The following is a 24,551-nucleotide window of genomic DNA, read 5'->3' as shown; positions in this document are numbered from 1 at the left end:
ACCTCAGTTTTGAGGAGTGTGAAATTTGCTTTAGAGAAGTTTTTCACTGTGGTATTCTGGGCAGGGGGTGGGGTCGGGATGTGAATATCCAGTGAGATTAGTTTATTGTCTGATCTTACCAGTGAGGGATACACTTCTGGTCTGGAGCATAGAGTCCCCATGTTGGTGATGATCAGGTCCAGTATGTTTTCCCCTCTTGTGGGAGTGGTAACAAGTTGTTCCATAGCATTTGAGTTTATAAATTCTAGGAACCTTTGGGCTAGGGTGTTGGAGCTAGAGTAATGCTCCCAGTCTATGTTTGGGTAGTTGAAGTCACCCAATATAATGGTATTTGGAGAGACCTTCATATTTTCCAGTGTTCTCAGGAAGGCCGAGTGAGGTTCCTGGGTTTGGGAGGGTGGTCTGTAGCAGGCTATAAACTGGAAGGCAGTTTTACCCACTGTTAGTTGCACATGGATAGTCTCTGATGCTTCGTGCTTTGCCACCAACCTGGAGGTGTGGGTATCTTTGATGAATATCGATACTCCCCCTCCTTTTGTGGTTCGGTCCAAGTTTTGGGGCCGAAAAGCATGGTATGAGGTATACCCTGGTAGTGCTGGGGTGCTCTCGGGAGCCCTAAACCAGGTTTCTGTTACTGCACAGATATCAATGTTCTCCATGCTAAGGAGAGTTTCGAGTGCATGCATCTTGAGGTTTAGACTTCTGGCGTTGAGTAGCATTACTCTTAGTTTCTTATCCCTTGTGAAAAATATGGAGGTGGGTTTGTCTTTTGAGCCTTGCCTAAAAAAGGCACTATGGGGGTAGCAAGAGCCTTTGCCAATATCTGAAAGCCCAGGGGTGACAGGTGCAAGCCATCCCTAGCGGAGCATCGTGGCTTGTCGAGCATATCATCCCAAGCTGGCAGGCATTGGATCCCCTTTGAATGACACCAGTACTTAAGCCAATTGTTGAAATTGATCATCTTGTCTTCATGCTGTGGCATCATTCTTGGTGAGGGTAAGATGCTACTCAAGGTCAGGATCATACCGGCCTGGGCTACATGCCCAGAGAACTCCTTTATGTCTCTTTTCATGTAGTCCAGGGAGGTACGTCTCAGGTCATTCACACCAGCATGGACAATGACTGAGTCATATTTGTACTTGCCTTGGAGTGAACTGAGTGCTTGTGTTATGTGGCGGATCCTAGCGCCCGACAGGCTGCTCACCGTGACCCTCTCCTTGTTCAGCCTGGTGAGCGGGACGTCAGTGTGCCTGATGATAGAGTCACCTATTACGAGTGTATCAGGTGTGTTGTTTAGTCTTAAGGGCTGTGACTGTACGGCACACTGGCTTTGTGAGATATGTGCTGCACGGGTTTTGTTTTGAAGTAGCGGTTGCTTGGGTGTCTGCTTTGGCGGTCTCTGCTGCTTAGGCAGATCTTTATTTAGAGCCTCCGAGTATGTTTTTGTGTGATTATGTGTTTGGTTTGCTGTTGTGGTAGGTCTATGTGAGACTGGAATTGTAGTGAGTGTGGTTTCCTTCTCCTCCTGACTGGTTATGCCAGTTCTGAGTTGAGAGAGCTTAGCCTCCAGTTTGGCTATATGGTTGTATCTCTCACATGTGTTGGAATTTGTTGGGAGGAGGAGAGGGTTGTCTGTGTACATGAGGCAGTTGTAACATTGCCTCAAGATTCCCAGATTCACCAGCTGGACCGGAGAGGAGATTGACAACTGACCTTTGGACATGCTAGAATAATATTGGGAATTCCTTAATAATTGAAAACAAGGGCCAGTGGGGAGTGAGGGTGTAGTGCTTTTAATTTTTAGTGCTGACTTATATAATTGCTTTAGTGAGCAAGTGCCAGGTAACTTAAGTGCAATGTGTTACAGGTAACTTAAATGCAAAATGACAAACAGTAACTTTCTTTCAAGTGAAACAAGGAAATAAGTACAGTAAGCAATGCAGATGTCACTAGTGATCCACAGAAGCTGAGAAGCCGTATTAGGTGGAATTAGCATTCCAGGGAAATAACAAGCAAACAAACAACAAGCATATAAACAAAGCTAGATTCAGCAGGCCTGGATCTAGTCTATGCTACAGCAAACAAGGTGTACCAATTTCAGTAAGATACAGTTCAAATATTCAGGCACTATAAACCTTTAACCAGAAATTCCCAGCTCAGAAGGGCAGAGTCCAGCCTCTTCTCCCACAAGAGTGCAGACCACAAACCTTCTTAATGTAAAATAACTGGCCTGAAGCCCAAGTGTTTAAACCAGAACTAATACAATTTAAGAATAACAGACACTGGGCTCTCAATCAGTAGTTCCCAACTTAGAAGGATTAAAGCTACCTGTCCTGCCACCACAGTGCATGCCACAAACCCTCCTAATGTAAAACAACTGGTCTGAAGCCCAAGTGCTTAATCCAAAAGACTTAGAATGATAGCTACACTTTAATCAAGTTACTACCAAGCAGTAATAAATACAATTGAATACTTTAGAGAATGCCTGGATTAGTGCTCAAGTTACACAAACAAAGCTAGATCCAGCAGGCCCGAATCCAGTCTATGCCAACAGCAAACAAGTTGCACCAACTTCAGTAAGAAGCAGTTCAGATATGCATGCACTATAAGCCTTTAACCAGAAATTCCCAGCTCAGAAGGGCAGAGTCCAGCCTCTCCTCCTACAAGAGTGCAGACCATGAACCCTCTTAATGTAAAATAACTGGCCTGAAAGCCCAAGTGCTTAAACCAGAATTAATACACTTTTAGAATAACAGACACTGAGCCCTCAATCAGCAGTTCCCAACCTAGAAGGATGTAAGCTACCTGTTCTGCCACTACAGTGCAGACCACAAACCCTCTCAGTGCAAAACAACTGGTCCAAAGCCCAAGTGTTTAAACCAAAAGGCTTAGAATGAGTTACACCAAGCAGTAATAAATACAACTGAGTACTTTTAAGATGATGCAAAAGTAAAATAAATTAGGTAGAAACACAAGTACAGTAAAAGCAGATGAAATTTTTTTTTTTTTTTCTGAACAAGTGCTGAGATCAAAGAAACAGATTTGAGTGCTGAAACTAGAAAACTGGCTAGTTATAAGAAAAAAAAACTAAGCTAGAAGGCTTCCAACACAGAAGGGCTTGGGGGCTCAGAAGCCTACAAATAGTCTATACCACTTAACCGGACAGGCAGGAAACAAGCTTAAATTTTTTTTTTCTGTTTCCCAGATGCTCTCTTTGTACACAGTAGGAGTGCCTGAAATCAGAATATGATCTCACTGCACTCAGTTGAGTGAGCAAATGAGATAGGCCCAAAAGGAGTATCCAAACACAAATTTACAAGAGGGGCAGGCAGTTTCAAGGCCACTAAGATTAACACCAAAACAAAAACAGGGAGGGTGGGTGGGACTAACTGAAGAGCAGAGTCAAAACTTCCAGTTCAGTTAATATTCCTGCAACACAGTTAAAATCAATTTAAATACTGTATTTTTTTGAAAAAAAAGTGCAGATACGAAAATTTTTACATTTATAAATTTTGTTATTAATGAATTACAGTTTTATGTATTTATATCTCCTATTTATTGTTTTTAGATATAGAAATATATTTTTAAGGAAGGAGTATTGTACATTTTGCACTTTTTGAATCTGTCAATTAACTTTTGATTGGCTGTTTTACATTGCTGGTAGTTTAAATAAGATTAGATCTGTGAGGTATGCATTCATCTGATGAAGTCTTTATTCTGACGAAAATGCATTTTAAACTGTTGGGCGTTTATGTGTGTACTTCTGCTGTGGATCATTTTATTTAGTGTGATTATTAAACAGATTTTCTTCTGCCTACTGGGTGTTGCTTCCTGAGTGCTCATTTTCTTATTTTATTGGTTATTTCATTTTGAGCACTTTTTCCTTCCATTTGGTGTTACTCCTAGTGAATTACTTAGCCCTCCCACCATCCAGACCTCTTGAACTACTTAATCTTACTAGAATCTTAGCTCTAACCCTAAAAAGCCTACTCATTCCCCTAACCCTAAACATAGCACCCCATTCTGCAAACCTAATATCCCCCAATTATTCCCTAGACTAAATATCTTCTCCCCCTCCCTAAACCTAAAGTCCTTGATTGCATCCTAACCCTAAATATCTTCACTGCTCACTAAAACTCCCTTCCCATTCTCTAACCATAAACTTCCCTCCCATTGCATAGACCTAAAACTCCCCTCAATAAACTTGTATCCCCTCCCAATCAGTGCCTCAAACCCTGCGTTGCATTCCTACACCCTCACACTCCCACCCCATGGCCTACACACTATTCTTGCCCAAGGTCTGCTACTGTGTTTGGCTGAGGAACAGTGGCTTTGTTCTATCACTTTATGGCTGCTGAACATCACCTGATCATGTAGCTGATTGCAGGTGTAAGCAGCTGGAAGTGTGAGCTATACGATGCCCATGTCTTTGGCTATGAGATAGTGGCATTCAAACACCTGGGACTCAAGCAATTGCAGTAGACCCTTATATTCCTATTTGTTATAGACAACATCAAGCTATACTTCAGTTAAGGAACTTGAAGATATCTGTGGACACTTGGAGGCTAAATACATGTTTTCCTTATTATTCAATTCACTACTAATAGTTGCTTCCCAGCAGTTGTTAATAAGCATTTTTAATGGCTCAGAATTCTGGTTAAAAGGCAGGACCATTGTTTTATTTTGTGATGCAATTTGATGTGCATTCATTTTTGTGCCTATATTCATTAGTAAAATTGGAGTGTAAATATCCTTCCTTTTTTTATGGATTTCCTTTCTGATCTTAATCTTGACAGACGTACCATCTGTCCCTTCACAACCCCTTTCTTCTGGTGAAAGGGGTGGCAGCTATCAGTGTAAAAGCATACTGGAGAAAGTTTCTTTTCTATAAATGCTGGAACATAATTCCCCCTGTCAGTTGTATCCCTTAATAACTTTTTCTGTTTTCTTAATGATATTCTTATTTAGTGGCGTGGCAAAAAGGAAACTGTTAATGATTTTGTGTTGTACCTAATGGGCACAAATGATTTTTTTAAGATTTACTTATAATATTGGCCTGGATGAAATAGATTACTTAGACATACTGTTATATAAGCATACCCAGATGGGAGAATTATGTTCCAGTATTTATAGGAAAGAAACTTTCTCCAATATGCTATTACACTTTGATAGCTGCCACCCCTTTCACCAGAAGAAAGGGGTTGTGAAGGAACAGATGGTATGCCTGTCGAGATTAGTGAGTAATGACCATTGGTTTGACACTGAACTTTCCAAGCTGATTGGACTTTTTTTGAATAGGGACTACCCAATTAGGCTATTAATTAAGATCATAAATGAAAAGCAAGTTAGGTGAGCACCCTATGGTAACCTACAGTAGAGGGAGGAATTTGAAAGAAATTTTGGAAAAGAATAAAGATGTTTCCTACAAATTTTATTACTCCCAGATGACTAAATGTGCCATGTGTAGGTTCTGTAGATTTATACATGAGGGTCCATATGTGACCATTGAAGATCATGGTAAGACAATACAATGTCTAGGACAGGCTAATTGTAACACAAAAATGGTGGTATACATCGCTGTGTGTGATACTTGCCCTGCATTCTATGTAGAAAAAAAATAACTGTAGGTTATGGGATAGAATGGCAGAAAACCTTAGGGATATGAGAAACAGAAAAACCACTAACGCATTATATTTTCACAGTGAAATATGTGATAATTTTAACACATTTTTCTTCATTATCTATATGGTTAAACAAAATGATGGGGGGTGAGAAAACTAAACTTGAGGTAAGGGAGACACTATGGCAATTGAGACTAAATGCCACAGTATCCCCAGGCATTAATGACAACTGTTCCATGGCCAGTGTATTGAAACTAAGGGCAACATGCATATTCTACAGTTTTTGTATGTATTGTTATTATTTTTTATTATTTTATTACTTTTTGTTGTTTCTATGCATTGTGAATATTTTAATGGTGTGATGCTATAAGTTTTTGTTCAACTGGTTAAGTCTTATAAGTGTGATGGTAGGCAGCCTGTGTAATGTTTCTTTAAAAGTGATAGCTTTTAATTGCTTAGTTCTGATTGGTGTCATTTTACTATATTAATTAGACTTTATGCCAAGAACAATGACTCTGATGATGCTTGTATGAAACAGACGAAAACGCTAAGTGTTGTTGGGAATTGTGTTTTAATAAACATCCATTTCGCTTAGAATTTGACGTGGTGGTAACTTTTTTTATTTTTTTAGTATCAAAGGAGAAGTATTTGATTCTTTTTAATGAACAAAGGGATTGCACATTAAATAGTGTGATTTGTTTAGTTACTTTAATTTTATCTTCCCTTAAAGACTGAACAGATGTTCAAATATGAATTTAAATATTACATTATATTCCTAAAAGTCATGTTGCCAGTCATGTATTATCATGTTGTTGTAAATGTATTTGTTTGTTTGTTTGCTTGCAATATCCATCTTCAGAGCAGACCCTGAGAGAAAAGCTCAATGTGCAAAGCAGATAACCACTGAATGATCAGCATATCACAATGCAAGAGACACATTTGTAGTAGTGTGAAACTTATTTGTGAAAACTTTAAATAGAAGGGGGGAAAGTACTGAGATATGGGGAGGAGAGCAAGTACTAAGATCTGGGGAATGGCAACGGAAACAGTCTGATATGGTAAAAGATCTTAATGCCATTTAACTTCATGTTGGCAGTTGGAAAGGTAGCTGTGGAACCAAGAAGGAAGGGAAAGACTGATGCTGACAGACATTTTGTGTGGGGCAAAATGTTGAATGCTGAAGACAAGTCAATAAAGAGTCAAAAGACTAACTTGCTGCCATTTTTTATGTAATACAGGCAAAATTAAGAAGAGCGGTTTTACTGCTCTGGTCAATAATAAAGTTTTGGAAAGGAGACTGTTATTACTTAAAAAAAAAAACTTAAATGAGCTTTGTATGAATGCATTTCAAATACTTTAAAAAAAGACAATAGGATTGAGTCTACAGTTAGTAAACTCAGTTGATATGTTACCATTGAGAAGTGAGATTATAGAGGTTCTTTTCTAAATGGAAGGCAAATAGTTTTCAGGAAGACTAATACACCTTCTGTGAGTTTTAGAAAAATTGAAAGGAAGGTTGCCAGTATCCAGTGTTGGTTTTAATTTGCTTAGTAATTTTCTTAAAGTACTGGTAGGACGAGGATGAAAGGTACATTTCTTTAAGTGATTTTCTAGTACAGTGGGAACTGGGATGATCATCAATCAGGGACTGAACTGTCTGGGTGAAGTGGGTTGAACTGAGTAGCAACAAGGTCTTTACTATTAGTGGTAGAAGGTTAATATGTGATGATGTGGCCAGAAAGGTTTAGGATTACTTTGCTACTTTTCTTGGAGGCTGATGTAATATGTTCTGTTGTCGACTGTTTGTCTGATATCACACTAATAAAGGTAATTACCTTCATGTGTCATTGTATCAATCCTGCACAGTATGAAAAAGCACAATGTGAAATTTTCCTATGAAAATAATGAGCAGAAAATGCTGAAAAATAATATACAAAATACAGAACTATAAAAAAGTTAACTTCACATGTTTTTTTTTACAAAAGGAATAGTCCCTTATACCCCTCAACAAATGTATACATGCCAATTATACTGTTGCACCATCTTGAAAAAAAGAAGAAATCACCTCAGAATGTGAATCACTGGCAATGATTTCCATTGGAAAACAGCATTTAGAGTTGTGTTCTTCAGCATTTTGGGCTTCAGACAACTGATGCACAAGGAATACCAACTCACCCATCTACATTGATGCTATTTTCAAAAATGGAGATATATTTTGTTAACAGTTTATAATTTCAGTATTAAGTCTTTGTCACTACCAGTCAAATTCAAGAAATTCACCAAGTGTATGTAATTCCCAGGTGACTTTTGAACTAATCCCTTTTAATTCAAAACATGTTTATAACGATCTGATAATACCGATTTGGAAGATTTCATTTTGTGCGAAACCACAGATATTTTATTAATTCTAGATAATTTTCTAATTCATTTCTAGTCATATTTTCTGCTTTCTAGAATAAAAAGTGTATAACTCTTCCACCCTATCCTTGACATATAATTTAAATTTAGTCATAATACAGCCCACTGGTAAAAACATTGTATTCTGTAAACAATGAAACCAAAATTAAAATCTTTCCTCTTTTATTCCATAATTTTTCTCAGTGTTATAGCTTTCTTAAAATCGCATCATAGACAATATGGAAATGTAGAAAAATGACCTTTTCTGTAAAGGCTGAAATTGTAACATGAAACTAGTTTTTTCAATATAATGTTTATGAAACTAGAATTAGTATTATTATGAAAAAGTGTATTAATATCATTAACTAGTATTAACATCATTTAATCATCAATTATATTTATTAATTGATTTGCAACTTAGATTGTTTATTATTGAAGAATATTATTGCATTAATTCCTGTGTGCTTCTTAATTTCTGCTACATGTTATTCATTGAACTATTATTTTAAGAATATAGGCTGGGATGTGAGGTTCTTTATCTGGTAACCCATTTCTACTGATATTCCTACTCTAATGGCACTTCTAATGCTGTGGTTGACCTATATGGATGACACAAACTTTTCTTTGTGTGTTTAGCATTGTAAAATAATGTGTGTTTATTGACTAAGAAGTCATATTCATTATACACAGATATTTTGGAAGTAAAATTTTCTTTAATGACCATTTTATTTGCATTCAGTTTTCTACTGCCAGTGAATTCAAGACTAAAAATATAAGACATCGGTGTTACAACAACACAGCAACTAAAATTAATATAAGACATTTAGTACTTTAAAATTCAGCTATTTCAGATAAAATGCAAGTATAATATTCAGAGTCACTTTGTATACTTAAAAAATGTGTGAAACATTTATATAAATCAGTAGATTTTATAAAACCTCCAAGCACTTGCTAAAGTAATACACATACATCTCTAAGCTACTTGTTTCAGTAACAGGAATTCAGCAATCTAGTTGAATTTCTATACAACTGATTCCAAAAAAGAAACCCGTACACACTCTCTTCAGTCATGAAGTACCCACCCACACAATTGCATATATACTATAACACACACACACATACAAAGTTGGCATGGTATACTTAACTTCCGTAGTGCAATCACATTCATATGCATAGAGAATATACAGACAAAGACATACCTGTACACACATACAGACACAAACATACACACACACATATTTATATATATATATATATATATATATATATATATATATATATATATATATATAAACACAGACACAAGCATACACACACACACACACACACACACACATATATATATATATATATATATATATATATATATATATATATAGGGTCCACTTCTAAATCTTGAAACTCAGAATCTCGAAATTCAAAATACTGAGTCCAAAATCTTGAAAGTTCAAAATACTGAAAACTCAAAATACTGAATTTAATAATATCAAAAAAACAGAGTTCACCAACACTTACAATATTCCAGCACAACTACATAACAAAACATATTACTCTTCTCCAACTATAAGCATCCCCACACCCCCTGCTACTTAAATATATCAACTCCAAGATTGCACTTCAGAGAGGAAAATGGCAAACATTCCATTATGTGCTTCATGACTGCCTACTGTAACCTTAGTCATGTTTCCTTTTAATTTTCTATACTTAGTATAGTAAAGTCCGATCTTGGAGTTGATATATATATGTAGCGGGGGGGGGGGTGAAGGGGGGGGCTTGCTCCCTTGCTAGTAGTTGGAGCAAACTAATATGGTTTGTCTTTTATTTGTTTCTCTAAGTACTTCCTGACCCAGAGACTCCCCAGACTCTGGAATAGACTGCCCATAAATGTCAAGCAGAGTGTCTTCTTGGCCCTCTCCAAAAGGAACCTTGACAATTGGATGGGAGATAGGAAATTCACCCCAGGGATCACGTCAGTCACCCTGCTAGACAGGGTTCCAGGGAAGTAAATATTTTGGGAAGAAATATCCAGGGAATTATTATGGCTAGGCTTGTGTAGGCCCTAGGGCCGATAGCCTAGTACCAACCTATGAACTTCTGGTAGAGTATAGTAAGTGTTAGTATCCTGTTTCTTTTGATATTATGAAATTCAGTATTTTGAGTTTTCAGTATTTTGATCTTTCAAGATTTTGGACTCAGTATTTTGAATTCTGAGATTGTGAGCTTTCAAGATTTAGAAGTGGACCTATAATATGTTCGAAGTTTCACTACTTCAAACCCCACTTCACCGAGTTCACTTGTTCGAAGTAGCGAAACTTCGAACATTGACTTTGGCAGTCACACTACAGCGTGGAATATGAATATTCCCTTTTCCCCACTGTAGTGCGATCTTGGTGTAGGTATATTTAAGTAGGGGGTGTGGGGGGCAAAGGGGGGCTTGCCCCCCTGCAGAAACATGTTTTAGTGTTTTTTTTTTTTTGGGTAGCCCGAGGAACTAGACTTCAGCGAAAGTGCACTTTCATTTAAGTGGACTTTCGCTGAAGTGTAGGGTCTACTGCTCTATTTCAAAGAAGTGTATTTTCAGTGTAAAGCAGTAGACCCGTATATATATTTATATATATATATATATATATATATATATATATATATATATATATACATACATACATACATACACACTGGACTTACCTGTATCACAACTACTATATGACAGAATGGATGAATGCCATCAACAGAGACTGTATACCTTTTCCTACTAGTTGACACCATTTCTTGGGGAAAGTGCATTCACGTTTAGGATTAGACACTCTGCAGTACTGCTGGGTTTGCATGCACCTTAACCAGTCGTTCTCCATTCTGTGGCTCCCACCAGGGGAGAACTGTAGCAAGACAGCATCCATTGTAAGTCTTTATGAATCCACACTCAGATAGCATATGCAAATGCGACTATACTCACTTGCGCAATGTATTCATTTCTTTGTAGTTTCGTCATATTAACAAATAATGTTTCTGCCATTTTCTTCTGCTTACTCCAGAAATATTTTGTGTTCATATTACATTTTAAAAATCATTTTTGTACTCATTTAACAATTATAAATAATAGCTTGCTTAAATAATTACCTTAAATAAAATACCCTTCTCACACTATATTACATGAATCACCTCCTCATGCATGCTGCATGTAAGCATCTGTTCAGGCATGATGAGTTTAATATTAAATTTCTTTAAACTCATGTAATTTCAACTTACTTTTTATTGAACGCATCATTTCATTAAGATATCTGTGTTTATGAAAATGTGTTTTTTTTCCAAATGTTCACTTAATACTTATATTTAAAATTATATTGAAAAATTATGTTTTCTTAAATGAAACATAGCATTTCTCGCTAACTATTTCAGTTTGTTAGGCAGCCATCTGTCATGGCATAATGCTGTCATATATTCTTTTACTGATTACATTCTGTTTCCCATTACGCTTTCCCTGTTGCTTTAAATTGAAATGCTCATATAATTATATAAGTCAGGTGTTATATTCTAAGCTTCTAGTGTTGCATTTTTAAAAAAAGGACTACTGTTTTCAAGATAATATCCTAAATGTGCTGTTTCTGCCCTTCTTATTTCTTTAACTTGACTGAATGTCATTTAGCTTTACAAAAAATATAACAGAACTTTTATATTCCAACCTCCTTATTCAAATAAGAGTGTTCTGATAGCAATTTCAGGTACTAGACCTCTTTGGCAATAACCTATAATGATAAAATAAGCAAGTGATTGCATTTTATGACACATGCAAAACAGCCTTATTTGAAACAACATCTGACAGCCCTCAACTGATGCGATGGATGGAACGATGAGAACAGCACGAAAAGGAAAAACAAAGAGACTGTTTGGTTTGTACATCCTCAAGCCTAAGTGGGTACCTTCACATGGTGGGCCTGTTGTTTACTAAATCCCACCAAAGTGAAACTGATTTATATAGATTGACATATATATCATGAAAAAAATAAGGAAAAAAAAGGAGGACCCAGGTGCTCTCATCCCAGGATTAAAAAAAAAAAGTGCCCAACCATGACAAACACAGTAGGGCCAGGGCCGGTTTAGTGACCAGTGCAGAGTCCTCTAAAAATGAAAGAGATCTTATTGCTGTGTTAGGCTCTGATTCAATAGACTGTGGCACTACAAAACAATAGTCCACAAAAGGTAAAAAATTGCCCAGCTAGACAAGATACCTGGAAATGGAGAAATGGACAGCTGAGGGCAAAAAATGTTTTTGTTTTTCTAGGTAGATAACCTAGGGTTCCCCAAAAGGGGTTACACTGCAAGAGCAAGGGAAGAAATACAGAGAAGAAAAATCACTGAAATAGAAAAAAGAAACAAATATTACAGATGCCAATTTAAGGTCATTAATTGGCCAAATAAAAACAAAACAATATGTAGACAAAACACTGAGTGAGATAGAAAAGTTAGCAAAAAATTAAATATTGAGAGAGAGAGAGAGAGGCCACAGGTATTTGCAACATTAAAGAGAAGAATGGACATGAGAGAAGATGTGAAAACTAATAATATGGTGAAGTTTATACACAGAAAAGAAATGTTAACTAATAATAGTAAAGCAAAGTCACAAATGTTTGAAAATACATATAGGCAAATGCACACAGACATGGTAAATGTTACGAGAAAGAATAGAAGCACAGAAGTCTAATACAGAATCACATAAGCAGTTTGTTAGAGAAATGGATGAAACTGAAAATTAAGTGATAGATCAGTTATGAAGTGAAGGATTCGAATGAGTATTCCAGGTGTAAAGGTCAGTTCAGAGCAGTGGCTTATTAAAACAGGTATAGCTTGAAGAAGTGAATGAGAAATTAAAGCAGTGTAATGGTTGAGAAAATCACTAGTTAATTCTGTTAAATGCTGAAAGCAGTAAAGATGTTTCACAGAACAAAATGTCACAGTCATTTTGAAGCCAAGGTATTTCCACACAGAGGCAGAAAGAGCAGGAACACAAACCACAGAAGAAAATCCCAATCAGGAAGAAAACTAGTTAAAAGGAGACTTGCTGGATTTGGAATAAAGTTCAAGCTATAAATCACCTTGTACTTCCTGTTTTAGGTTATAGCTTTTGGGAGATTGGCCACAAAAAGAGCTGAATAGGCTTGATACGAAAATAAGAAAATTGTTCCATACCCATTAAATGATCTATAAGAACCATTGTTTGCCAAGATTATATATCCCTCGGTCTAAAGGAGGCATGGGGGTCTTCCCTTAATCGACTCTACATATAGGTCAATGATTGTAGGATTGCATATCAATTTGTTGACATCATCGAACTAAACATGTTAAATGTTTTAAAACATGAACAAAAAAAATCCAAGAAGACCTCTTTGGTTAGGTTAGGAGAAGTCTTTGGGAAAAAAAAACAGGCATGGAAATCCAACCAAATGTGGATAGAAGCCAAGTGGCAACATAAAGAGCAAAAAAAAAAAGCAGAAGCAAAAATATAAAGAATCTGATCAGGAAAAAGAAAAGATAAATGGAACAATCGCAATTATATTAAGAGGAATAGAGATCTGCTGGAACAACCACATGTCGACCAAGAGTTGTTGTGCAAATGGAACAGAAGAGGTGAAGTTATAACCAAAACATGAAAGGATAATACTGGCAGCCCAAGATACTAGACTGCAAGCTAGATGGTTCATAAACTTTATAGAAGATGCAGACGATACAGACAAATGTAGGTTTTGCAGTGTACAGCTAGAAATGGTTATACATCTTGTTGCAATGTGTGATACACTCATGGCTGAAGGCTTGTATACTGAGACATATAACAATATGGCAAGGTATTACAATACAGAGGCAGATGAGAGACATTGGAAACATGAACTTCAAAAGACTGTTGAAAATGATGAAGTAATGATTATATAGAACCACCCCATAAGAGCAGCTAAGAAGGTAGAATTAAACAGACCACGTATTATAGTTCAAGAAAAAAAAGACAGAAAAAGCTTTGATTATTGAAATTGCTACATCCAGTGACTGCAGTGTCTTATGAACTGACAGCTATAAATTTGTAAAATATAAAGACTTGCAAACAGAGTTCCAGTTGTAATAGGAGCAGCCAGACTAATAAAAAGAATCTTCACACATATCTAATTATTGTACTGATGAAGGTAGTCTCCTCTAAGAAATGCAAAAAGAGGCAATTTGGGTGCATTTCAGCTGCTGTGAAAAGCATTCATATCAAATGTCAAATACTGAAGAAAAACTGATTACATGAACTTCAGTTATGCCCTGATTTAGGAGTAGGGTCCATTCCTGCCAACGCATTTAAAAGCCTAAGCATTTAGAGAAATTAAAGTCAGCAGGTAATATGCATCACTGCATATCCATCTGCAATATACTACTGTTCTAGCTGGAGCTCTAAGTAGGTTAAACATGACTATTCAGTGTGCATAGTGGTTGTTTCACTTCAGTGAAAAAAGCTCCTTTGCATAATACAAAAAAACACTGTCATTACTGTTTTCAAGGAAGTTGGCAATTATCTCACTATGCATTGCTAGTTGTTATACACACAACACAGTTGTAATATAATAGCCTCTTGCACTTATATAATGCTTCTATTTAAACAACAGTAGAATAAAATAGGAATTGTGCATAAAATTAACTAACACTGCAAGTTCATTAAACATGATATATAGTAGGTGGTTCCCTTCCTACCATGTTTTTGCATTGCATCAAAAATAATATAATGGGGTTATACATATTTTTTGAAGTTTCGTATTCACCTATCAAGTACTGATATAATTTCTTTGCAGCTGAGCTTTATTTTTACATGAATATCCAAGCCATAATATACTAGAAGTGTCTTGTCTCCTAGAAGTTCACCAACCTAGTATATCAACTCACCCATCCTTCCGTTGCATGTAAGTTATCTTGCAAATAACTCAGGGCCAAAAGACAACAAAATGATTTCCGTCTATAGGCAAGGTGTCCATATACTTCTCCCATTTCTAATTATGTTAAAAGCAACTGAAAGCTTATTGTGTTAACAAAGAACATAACATAAGATAAATCCTGTGAAGTTACACTGATAGGCTTATATTTTACTTTACAAGCAAATGACTTAGAAGTCACTAAACAAATCAAATGTTCTTTATTTTAAGCACAAACCAAGTATTTCATCTGTGACCACTGCCACATAGATTATTTAGAATATATGTTTAATGAGCATTGAGGAACTCTAAGCTGTGATTATTATAATGCTCCATCATATTTTCATCCCCTTTAAGTCTTCAATATATGTCCTTAAGATTGCATATCTGTTTTTTCTCTTTTGTTGCTGAGCTGGGGATTTAAGTAACTCTGACACAATTCCCATGAATAAAAACTGATCTGTTTTAAAAGAAACACTCTACAAGGAAGATGCTACTTATTACAAGTGCTTTTTCAAGAAGAGTTCCAGATGCCTGTTGTTTGCTGCCTACTTTACCCTTTGATATTTTAAATTGTGGCTGCTGTGTTTCCATATTTGGATTTATTTCACCTGGTGCCTGCTGTTTGCTGCCTATTTTACCTGTGGATACTTTGAACTATGACTGCTGTGTTTCCACACTGGTGCTTCTCTCTGCACTTAGTTTTGATTTCTGGCTACGAGTGTGGTTTGTCTGCTGTTGGAATGTTTGTGTTTTACATGAAGCTATTTAGATGAACTCATTTCTTTCTTCATATCTGATTTTTTATCAGTGAGGATGGATAAACTATAATCAAAATGCTGAATTTTCCCAAACTTTTCTAGTCTTTGAAACAAATAAGTTTTGTGAAATTTTTTAAAATGAAAAATCTGATAGGAAACTGAATACTTTCTTATCCTAATTAATAGTTATCTAAGAGCAGCAACCATATGCTGTTAATCAGCAGCTGTCTTTTTCAGGATCAAATAATTCAGTGAACCAAATACTTTTTGTTTGTTAATCTTATGTGTATGCATTTGTATGTATATATATGTGTATCTCACAGTGGTCTGGCATCCCATCCAGCGTTAGGTTAATCTGTTTTACAGCCTTTGAGTGTTGATGCATGAAATGTTCCTCGAAAAATCTAAACTGGATTAACTTAATTAAGAAAGTAATCTGAAAATGGTGAATAAATGAATTGTTTCACTTTGCAGCACAGGCTTTAGGCATGCCATTTGTTTACCTTTTTCCAGTGATCTTCCCTTCAGTAGTTCAATCTACTGTTAGGTCTCTTTCTTAAACCTGCCTGTCTCTAATAACACCAGATGCACTAGAAACTATTCTGTATAACTGTGCATCATGTCTTACATAGTGCATTCTACTCAACTGCATGCTGTTTAAGATGAAATACATATGTTAAATGTGGTAATAAGTGGAATAAAACAATACAAAACGAAGTATATCTCTGTTAGTAGTAGGTTTTGCATAGTGGTTAAGGTCCCCGCCTCACAGACACAAGGTACACAGTTTGATTCTGACCATGGGTTATTGGCTTGGCTTACAATAGCCCTTCAGTGCAGTTAACCTAGTATTAACCTATTTACCTAATACACAAAAAGATATTTATTAAAACTCCCATACCCCTTTCCATAGAGAATTTCAGGGAGGATCTATAATCCAGAAATTGAAAAGCACATTCAAACATACTTACATTGCAATTCTCTATCTAAAATAAAGCAAGCAAATGCATCCAGGTAAAATGGAAACTTTAACCATTACGGCTTAATGGCTTAAATGCTTAAGATACACATGTCTTCTTAATGTTTAAGCTTTTGTGGAATATGTGATTTTAAATGTAATATTTCACATTCCCTTATTTTAATGTCTCCAGAGGAGGACGCAGCCTGAAGAGCTATATCTTTTAAAACTGATGGCTCTGTGACGTTAGGAACATACTTGGTCATCTTTTAATGTAATATATCTTTGTGACAGCTGCAGAGAAAGATACATAAGATCTAAACCAAAGTAACTATATGTTCATGGTCATATGTTGTGGCAAGGAATAAAGATGCCTTTATAATAATGTTAACATTATTTATTGGTTTGTAGATTATTGAAAATGAACCTCACACTGACACTGTCTCCTTTGGAATATGCAAAGGAATTATTATAGATGCTGTGCATATGGCAAATCTGTATGGTTAATGGATTTGAAGGAACTACTATATCTTGTTTTGTATGGAGGTTTAAGTTATGGCTCAAAAATAAGACAAATAAAACATGTTAGATTACATAATCATGCTTTCTCATTCTAATAGCCTTGATTTTTGACCTACATCAAAAACGCTAATTAACGCTCTACTTTTTTTTCATTGACCTAGCTGCAGCTCTCTATGTTAGAAATTATTGTTAATATATTGGCACTGTTACCATGTCCATCTAGTTAACAAGTACTCCTAATGGAGTAGCAGCCAAAACGCAAACCATTTTTCCTAATGAAGATTGTTGATAGCTCCTAGTTCATTGGTAGTTAGTAGGGTATGCAGTCCGAAAATCACTGAAGAGCATTGCCCAGTTCTGTGCAAGGGGTGATAACAGTCTGAAGACCACTGAAGAGCATTGCCCAGTTCTGTGCAAGGGGTGATAACAGTCTGAAGACCACTGAAGAGCATTGCCCAGTTCTGTACAAGGGGTGATAACAGTCTGAAGACCACTAAAGAGCATTGCCCAGTTCTGTGCAAGGGGTGATAACACTCCGAAGACCACTGAAGAGCATTGCCCAGTTCTGTGCAAGGGGTGATAACAGTCTGAAGACCACTGAAGAGCATTGCCCAGTTCTGTGCAAGGGGTGATAACAGTCTGAAGACCACTGAAGAGCATTGCCCAGTTCTGTGCAAGGGGTGATAATATTCCAAAGACCACTGAAGAGCATTGCCCAGTTCTGTGCAAGGGGTGATAACAGTCCGAAGACCACTGAAGAGCATTGCCCATTTCTGTGCAAGGGGTGATAACAGTCCGAAAACCACTGAAAAGCATTGCCTAGTTCTGCGCAAGGGGTGATAACAGTCCGAAGACCACTGAAGAGCATTGCCCAGTTCTGTGCAAGGGGTGATAACAGTCCGAAGACCACTGAAGAGCATTGCCCAGTTCTGTGCAAGGGGTGATAACAGTCTGAAAACCACTGAAGAGCATTGCCCAGTTCTGTGCAAGGGGTGATAGTCTGAAGACCACTGAAGAGCATTGCCCAGTTCTGTACAAGGGGTGATAACAGTCTGAAGACCACTGAAGAGCATTGCCCAGTTCTGTGCAAGGGGTGATAACAGTCCGAAGACCACTGAAGAGCATTGCCCAGTTCTGTGCAAGGGGTGATAACAGTCTGAAGACCACTGAAGAGCATTGCCCAGTTCTGTGCAAGGGGTGATAACAGTCTGAAGACCACTGAAGAGCATTGCCCAGTTCTGTGCAAGAGGTGATAACAGTCTGAAGACCACTGAAGAGCATTGTCCATTTCTGTGCAAGGGGTGATAACAGTCCAAAGACCACTGAAGAGCATTGCCCAGTTCTGTGCAAGGGGTGATAATGCCTTCTCTATCTCATGTGGGTCAAACACATTTCTCACCTTGCATCATGGTAATGCAGAAAACGAAATCTTCATAACAACACCAGATGAAAACCTAGATGCACACTGTCAAATTATTTGAAATTATTTTCTTTTGACACACTTTTTAGAAGCTAGAGACATACTTATCATAAATGCAGTACTTGCAGTTTTGAAAGTCTAAGACATTAAAAAAACTTTGTATGTGCATGGTGTACAAAATACTCAAAGTATTATTTTTTTCATTAATTTTGAAGTATGATGTTACTATATACCTCACTTTGAAATAATTAGTTTTGATGCTTAGTTAAAGAAATAGCTTTCTCTTTTTTTTCTCCATAGGCTTGAGAAAGAAACCAACATCATATCAGAATTTCAAGAAGATCTTAACGAATTTAATTTCTGGCTGGAGGAAGCGAACAGCATCGTTCAGATCCCACTTGAACCTGGTAATGAACAGCAACTCAAGGAATCGCTGGAGAAAGTGAAGGTAATGTTTGCTGCAGTGTAGGCACAGAGGAGAGAAATAAAACATACCTGTTTACTAAAACAAAACTTTACTTAAAACATATCTTGCCATACCCAGTGAGTAGATTTTCCAGGGGCATATTATTTTGAAGCATACAAACGTTAATTAATGCTCTCAACTTTTACCATTTCTAACATAATACAGCACTCTCTGATTATTCTGATCTGAAAGCTACTTCTTAAAATATGGGGGATGTGATAAAAAGAGTCAAGTCCATGGAATTTAACATGGATCCAAAAGGGGTTTAAGTCCATTATTGTCCTGGTCCCAACTTTCCATTGGTTTAGGTTTTGATGTATTATTTTCAGTAAACCATGGTTCCCTGAATTACACCTTCAGTAAATTCAGTCCACTCACACACGTGTGTGTGTGTGTGTGTGTGTGTGTGTGTGTGTGTGTGTGTGTGTGTGTGTGTGTATCTCTGTAATCTCTGTAGGGGGAGATTTCCATTTACCTCAATGTAGTGCAGTCTCGGAGTTGGTATATTTAAGTAACGGGGGGGGGGGGGAGTGCTTGCTCCCCTGCCTACGGCCTTTAGTTTTTTTTTGTTTTGTATTTTGTTTTTTATCCTCGTTCAATATTTATTGCTTCGATGCAGTAAAATTTTGATGAGGTAATATAAACGCAGAATAAACACCTGGTGCAATAGTGATGACCTCAGCTTTAATGTCAGTAAGTGTAGCACCATAAGACATGCTGCAAAGAGCATCAATTATAGTAACAAAATAAATGGGGGAATCATAAAAAATATCAATAAGGATCTAAGGAAGATGGCGGGCAAAATTAATGTTTGACCATCTTGTATTTACCCATTTAATTTAAAGAGAAAGCTAAAATGGTTAACTAATGTGTGTGTGTGTGTGTGTGTGTGTGTGTGTGTGTGTGTGTGTGTGTGTGTGTGTGTGTGTGTGTGTGTGTGTGTGTGTGTGTGTGTGTGTGTGTGTGTGTGTGTGTGTGTGTGTGTGTGTGTGTGTGTGTGTGTGTGTGTGTGTGTGTGTGTTGGTGTATGAGTGTAGGGTGTGTGTGTGTGTGTTGGTGTATGAGTGTAGGGTGTGTGTGTGTGTGTGTGTGTGTGTGTGTGTGTGTGTGTGTGTGTGTGTGTGTGTGTGTGGCGGGGAAGGTGGGAGTGTAAGTGTGTGTGTGTGTGTGTGTGTGTGTGTGTGTGTGTGTGTGTGTGTGTGAATGTAAGCATGTGTGCATGTTTGGGGAACCTCTATGCATACAAGTGTGCATTTGTCTTTGTGTGTGTTTGTGTGTACGCATGCGTCTCTGTGTGCATCAAGCAAAGGACTGATTTCCCATTCAGGATTAGTTTCTTTACCTTGCACCAAGTGAGTGCCTGGACAGAATTGTTTCAATATGACCCTGAATCAGATTAAGCGTGAATGTCACAATGAATGAATCAATGAATGCATGAAAGAAAGTATATTCACAGTAGAAAAATCATTTTATGCTACTTTATATATTATCTGATTTGTGGGCTGCATTTCTTAGTTTTTTAAAAAGCTACTTTAAGTGAGATGAAAAAGTAAAATGATTTCTTACCCAGTAAGTTACAGACTAGGAAAACTTGAACTATTTAGAATGGCTTCAAGAGCTGTTATTATAGTTTGTTTCTTTTAGGTTATGTAACCTCTGACTGGTCAGTAGAACAATGTCTAGTCTGATTTTCTTTGAACCTTTGAACCTCTAAGTATAGAATACCATTATGGCAGATCTAAAGCAGATCAGGCAGCCTAATTCTGAAACTAAATATTATTAATAGAAAAAAGGATAGCCACATTACACAATTGCTTCCAAGGTTCTGGAAGAAGATTCCCTTTGCAGTCATAAAAGGACAAAGTCAGTAACTCTCTATAAAATCGATCTTGATATAGCTTCTTCTATGCTAAGTCAAATAATTACATGACAAGTTCAGTTTTGTCTTCTTAACTGTTCAAAATGTCAGTCAAAAATACAAAAAACTAAAATAAAAAAACTTTTCAGAGGCCAAAACACTTATTTATTTATTTATTTAGTTATTTATTTATTTATTTATTTATTCCGGTTGTTGACCGGGGTGGTCCACTGGGCTCAAGAGCCCGCTTTCAGTGGAGGCCTGGGGAGAAAAGCTCCACAGAACAATGTTACAATTCAAATAGTGACATTACAATAAAGTACAAGTAATAAAATAAAATACATAAACAAGATATAAGCAAAAAATTATTTGTTTTACAGACAAAAATTGGGTGGAAGTTCCACAGACAGCTGGTAAAAGCTTTCAATATTTAAGTAGTTAATAATTAAGGAAATAGGATGGTTAAATGAGGATTGTCCTGGAGGAAGGGAGGCATATAGCAAAGGAGGATGCAAATAAGTTGGTTACATTAATGAAGAAGGATAGGGGAAAATTAGTAAGGTATGGAAGTTTAGCCAGGAGAGTCGGGGATGAGAGCTTGGGTGGTGAAGAATAAAGAGAACAGTTACATTTTCTTTGAGTTTGCAGGTAGTAATGGAGCTGTGTTTTGAAGGAGTGTAGGTTGTCACATGTCCTTAAAGTAGAGGGTAGGGCATTCCATTTTTTAGCTAGGGAATAGGAGAGTAGAAGTTGACCAGCAGGGCGCTTGGGTTTGTGGATGGAAATAAGGTTTTGGTGGGAAGATCTGAGGGGTCTGGGGGGTGTATAAGATTGAAGAATATTGGATAGTGCGGGGCACTTGTACCCCATGTGGAAGAATAATCAATACCCTCTTGCTTACATATACTGAGGACATACCTCTCGAGCTCTTAGAGCAAGAAATCTGGACAAAGCCATAAATAAAAGTGTGATAAAGGCCCCAAAATAGGGACAATATTTAAGTACTGCTCTTGCAAACTTGTTAATAGACTAAAAGGTTTTGCATTAGCATGAATTTTCTGAAGGGTAAGAAGTCTGTAACTCAAATACCTGTCATTATTTTCTAATTTCACTCTTTTATGATTTGCCATTAATTTGCCAGAAAACCACAATTTTATTAAAAACAGACCAAAAATCTGGACATTCTGTGAAAATCTGTATATTTGAGAAGTATGACTGAGGATACTAATCAGTAGAGAAAAGTAAAAATTCCATTAACAGTGCACAACAATCATGTACACACAGTGAAACTGCTACGAAGAGCAGAAGTCTGTGACCTATTCCTGAACTTCATTACAAGAAATGTGGATCAAAAGATGATTACAAAAACACAACATGATTGAGCAATATATACATATTTATATATGTGTGTGTGCTCATAATTCTACACATACATTTTGTCGGTCAGTTAATGCTGAGGATTAAGGCTCAGAGATTATTAATGTGCTTTTTCTGTACCTCAGGTACAGGGTTTTATTTTTTCTACCTTCATTTGCCTACTGCGTGACTCAGATTAGGTCACTTAACCAGACAGTGCTCAAGAGTCAGCCCTGAAAAGGAGCACTTATAGAAATATAGATCGATATAGATATAGATTCACATGTATGTGTGTGAGTATATGTATATATATATATATATATATATATATATATATATATATATATATATATATATAAATATATATATATATATATACATACATATATATATATATAAATATATATATATATATATGTGTGTGTGTATACATACATATATATATATATATATATATGAATACATATATGCTTTTCCTGTCCCTTTTCACTATTAGTTAAACTTAGACTCCATTGCTACTCAGGATCCATACAGTGAATTTAGACCACGGTAAAATGATATCGACACAACTTGATAAATGGGACACCAGTTCAGGTGCTTTTTTATTTTTTTTTTTTTTTACTGAATATGTTTCCTTGAAGCATGAAGCATAAAAACTTGCACGCACAGCTGAGTGGGGAAACTAATGAAAACACAGCTCAAACCACTGGCTCAAAAAAACACTTGAACGCTGAGTCGCTCACTCCCGATCTCCCAGTCACAATGAATGACCATATAAAAATATAAAATTGTTGGTTTATTAAGCTTTCTATTCAAAATCCACTTTTCGTCGAGTACACCTTACTTTGCTCAACTTCGTCAGATACAAACGTAAAATCAAAATACACATTATTACATCTAGGCACTCAATTTGAACTCCTTACAAAGTCACGTGCTAACGCTTTCAACCCTGTTGTTGGTTAAATATTTGTACAACTACTTCATTGTTTAAAAGTTTAAAGATACATTGTAGTTTATATATTTATATCCACAATGTTATCTTTCACATTCAGATTCCTACCACAGTGTGGAAGCGTGCTGACTGATAATGTAAATGTTTACTAAGATGTAATTTAAAGAACGCTTAATAAACCAACAATTTTATATTTTTATATGGTCATTCATTGTGACTGGGAGATCGGGAGTGAGTGACTCGGCGTTCAAGTGTTTTTTTGAGTGAGAGGGAAACTACATATATTTTTTGCTGTCCCATTCTATATGTGATGTTTACAATGAATTCATGGTATCAGACATCTTTTATTCTATATCACTTGCTTGTCTCACATCTGATAACATGTCTATACCCCCAGTAACACCCCATGATGTTACTATACTGGTGTTGTTTTGTTCATTTATTCATTCACTCATGCATTAATTCATTCATTTTCTCATATAATGATTAATGAAAATGGCAGACTGCATCAGAAACATATACATAACTTAATCTATTCATTAAAAAAAACAATAAAAGTCAGAGCCTCACTTATATTTGAATCGTTGCAATAGTCATGCTAATTAAGACTGGTCAAGGAAATCAATTGACTCTTTTAACTTTTAATGAGCTTTTCTTGAAACTTGCAATATGGCAGTTATTATTTTTAGTGTAAAAACTTGACAGTATATTTATTTTCTTTTGATCCTCGTGCAGCTTGCCATTTCTCATTACTTATAGCTGCTTATTTTGCTAATTTATGCATTTCGTACATCTGCTCACATAATGCCTTCTACTGGGGAGATGAGAGTTTGATGGCATCATTCCTTGCAAGAATCATTGCTATAGGTGTGAATTTATCTTTAGCATAGATGTATACTTAGCTAAAACGGAGACTGAGAAATACATCTTGTACTCTTGTGAGAAGAAAGACAAGATAAATGTTATTAATATACAATTTTTTGTAATTTGTAGTTCCTAAATTTTCATACTTCCAAGTTGGATTGTTAACAACCATGATATTCTATAGGACTGGATAAAAAGCAGTTCTGAACTGGTCAGCACATCTTCTTCATAATAGTTGGTTACCTAGTTTGTTTCATGGTTGTGGTGTCTTTTGTGTGCAGTCTGAAAGTCCCTATGTATTTTGAGTTTTCTTTGGAGTCTATCTTTCCTCCCACATCTGAAGATTTGTCTATAGCTCCATTTTCAGTCCAGATAAACTGCCTATAGTACTCTTTGTGCAGTACTGTATGTTCATGTGTGGTATCTTGTGTGTGTGTGTGTGTGTGT

General features: G+C 36.4%; 1 protein-coding gene across 9 annotated transcripts in view; it reads left to right on the top strand.

Annotated features, from left to right (window-relative positions):
* The window catches only part of DMD (dystrophin), a 9,298,038-nt gene that overhangs the window by 5,375,412 nt on the left and 3,898,075 nt on the right, over window positions 1-24,551 (top strand). For all 9 annotated transcript variants that reach the window (XM_044072398.1, XM_044072396.1, XM_044072400.1 and 6 more), the window contains one exon: window positions 18,909-19,056. In XM_044072398.1, the coding sequence (XP_043928333.1) occupies window positions 18,909-19,056 (148 nt within the window). The remainder of the gene's footprint in view (window positions 1-18,908; window positions 19,057-24,551) is intronic.

This window comes from Protopterus annectens, chromosome 5.part0, assembly GCF_019279795.1.
Source record: "Protopterus annectens isolate FY-2018-M chromosome 5.part0, PAN1.0, whole genome shotgun sequence".
NCBI lineage: Eukaryota > Metazoa > Chordata > Ceratodontiformes > Protopteridae > Protopterus > Protopterus annectens.
Note: the sequence above shows the minus strand (reverse complement) of the source record. Positions and strands in the feature narration are given on the sequence as shown.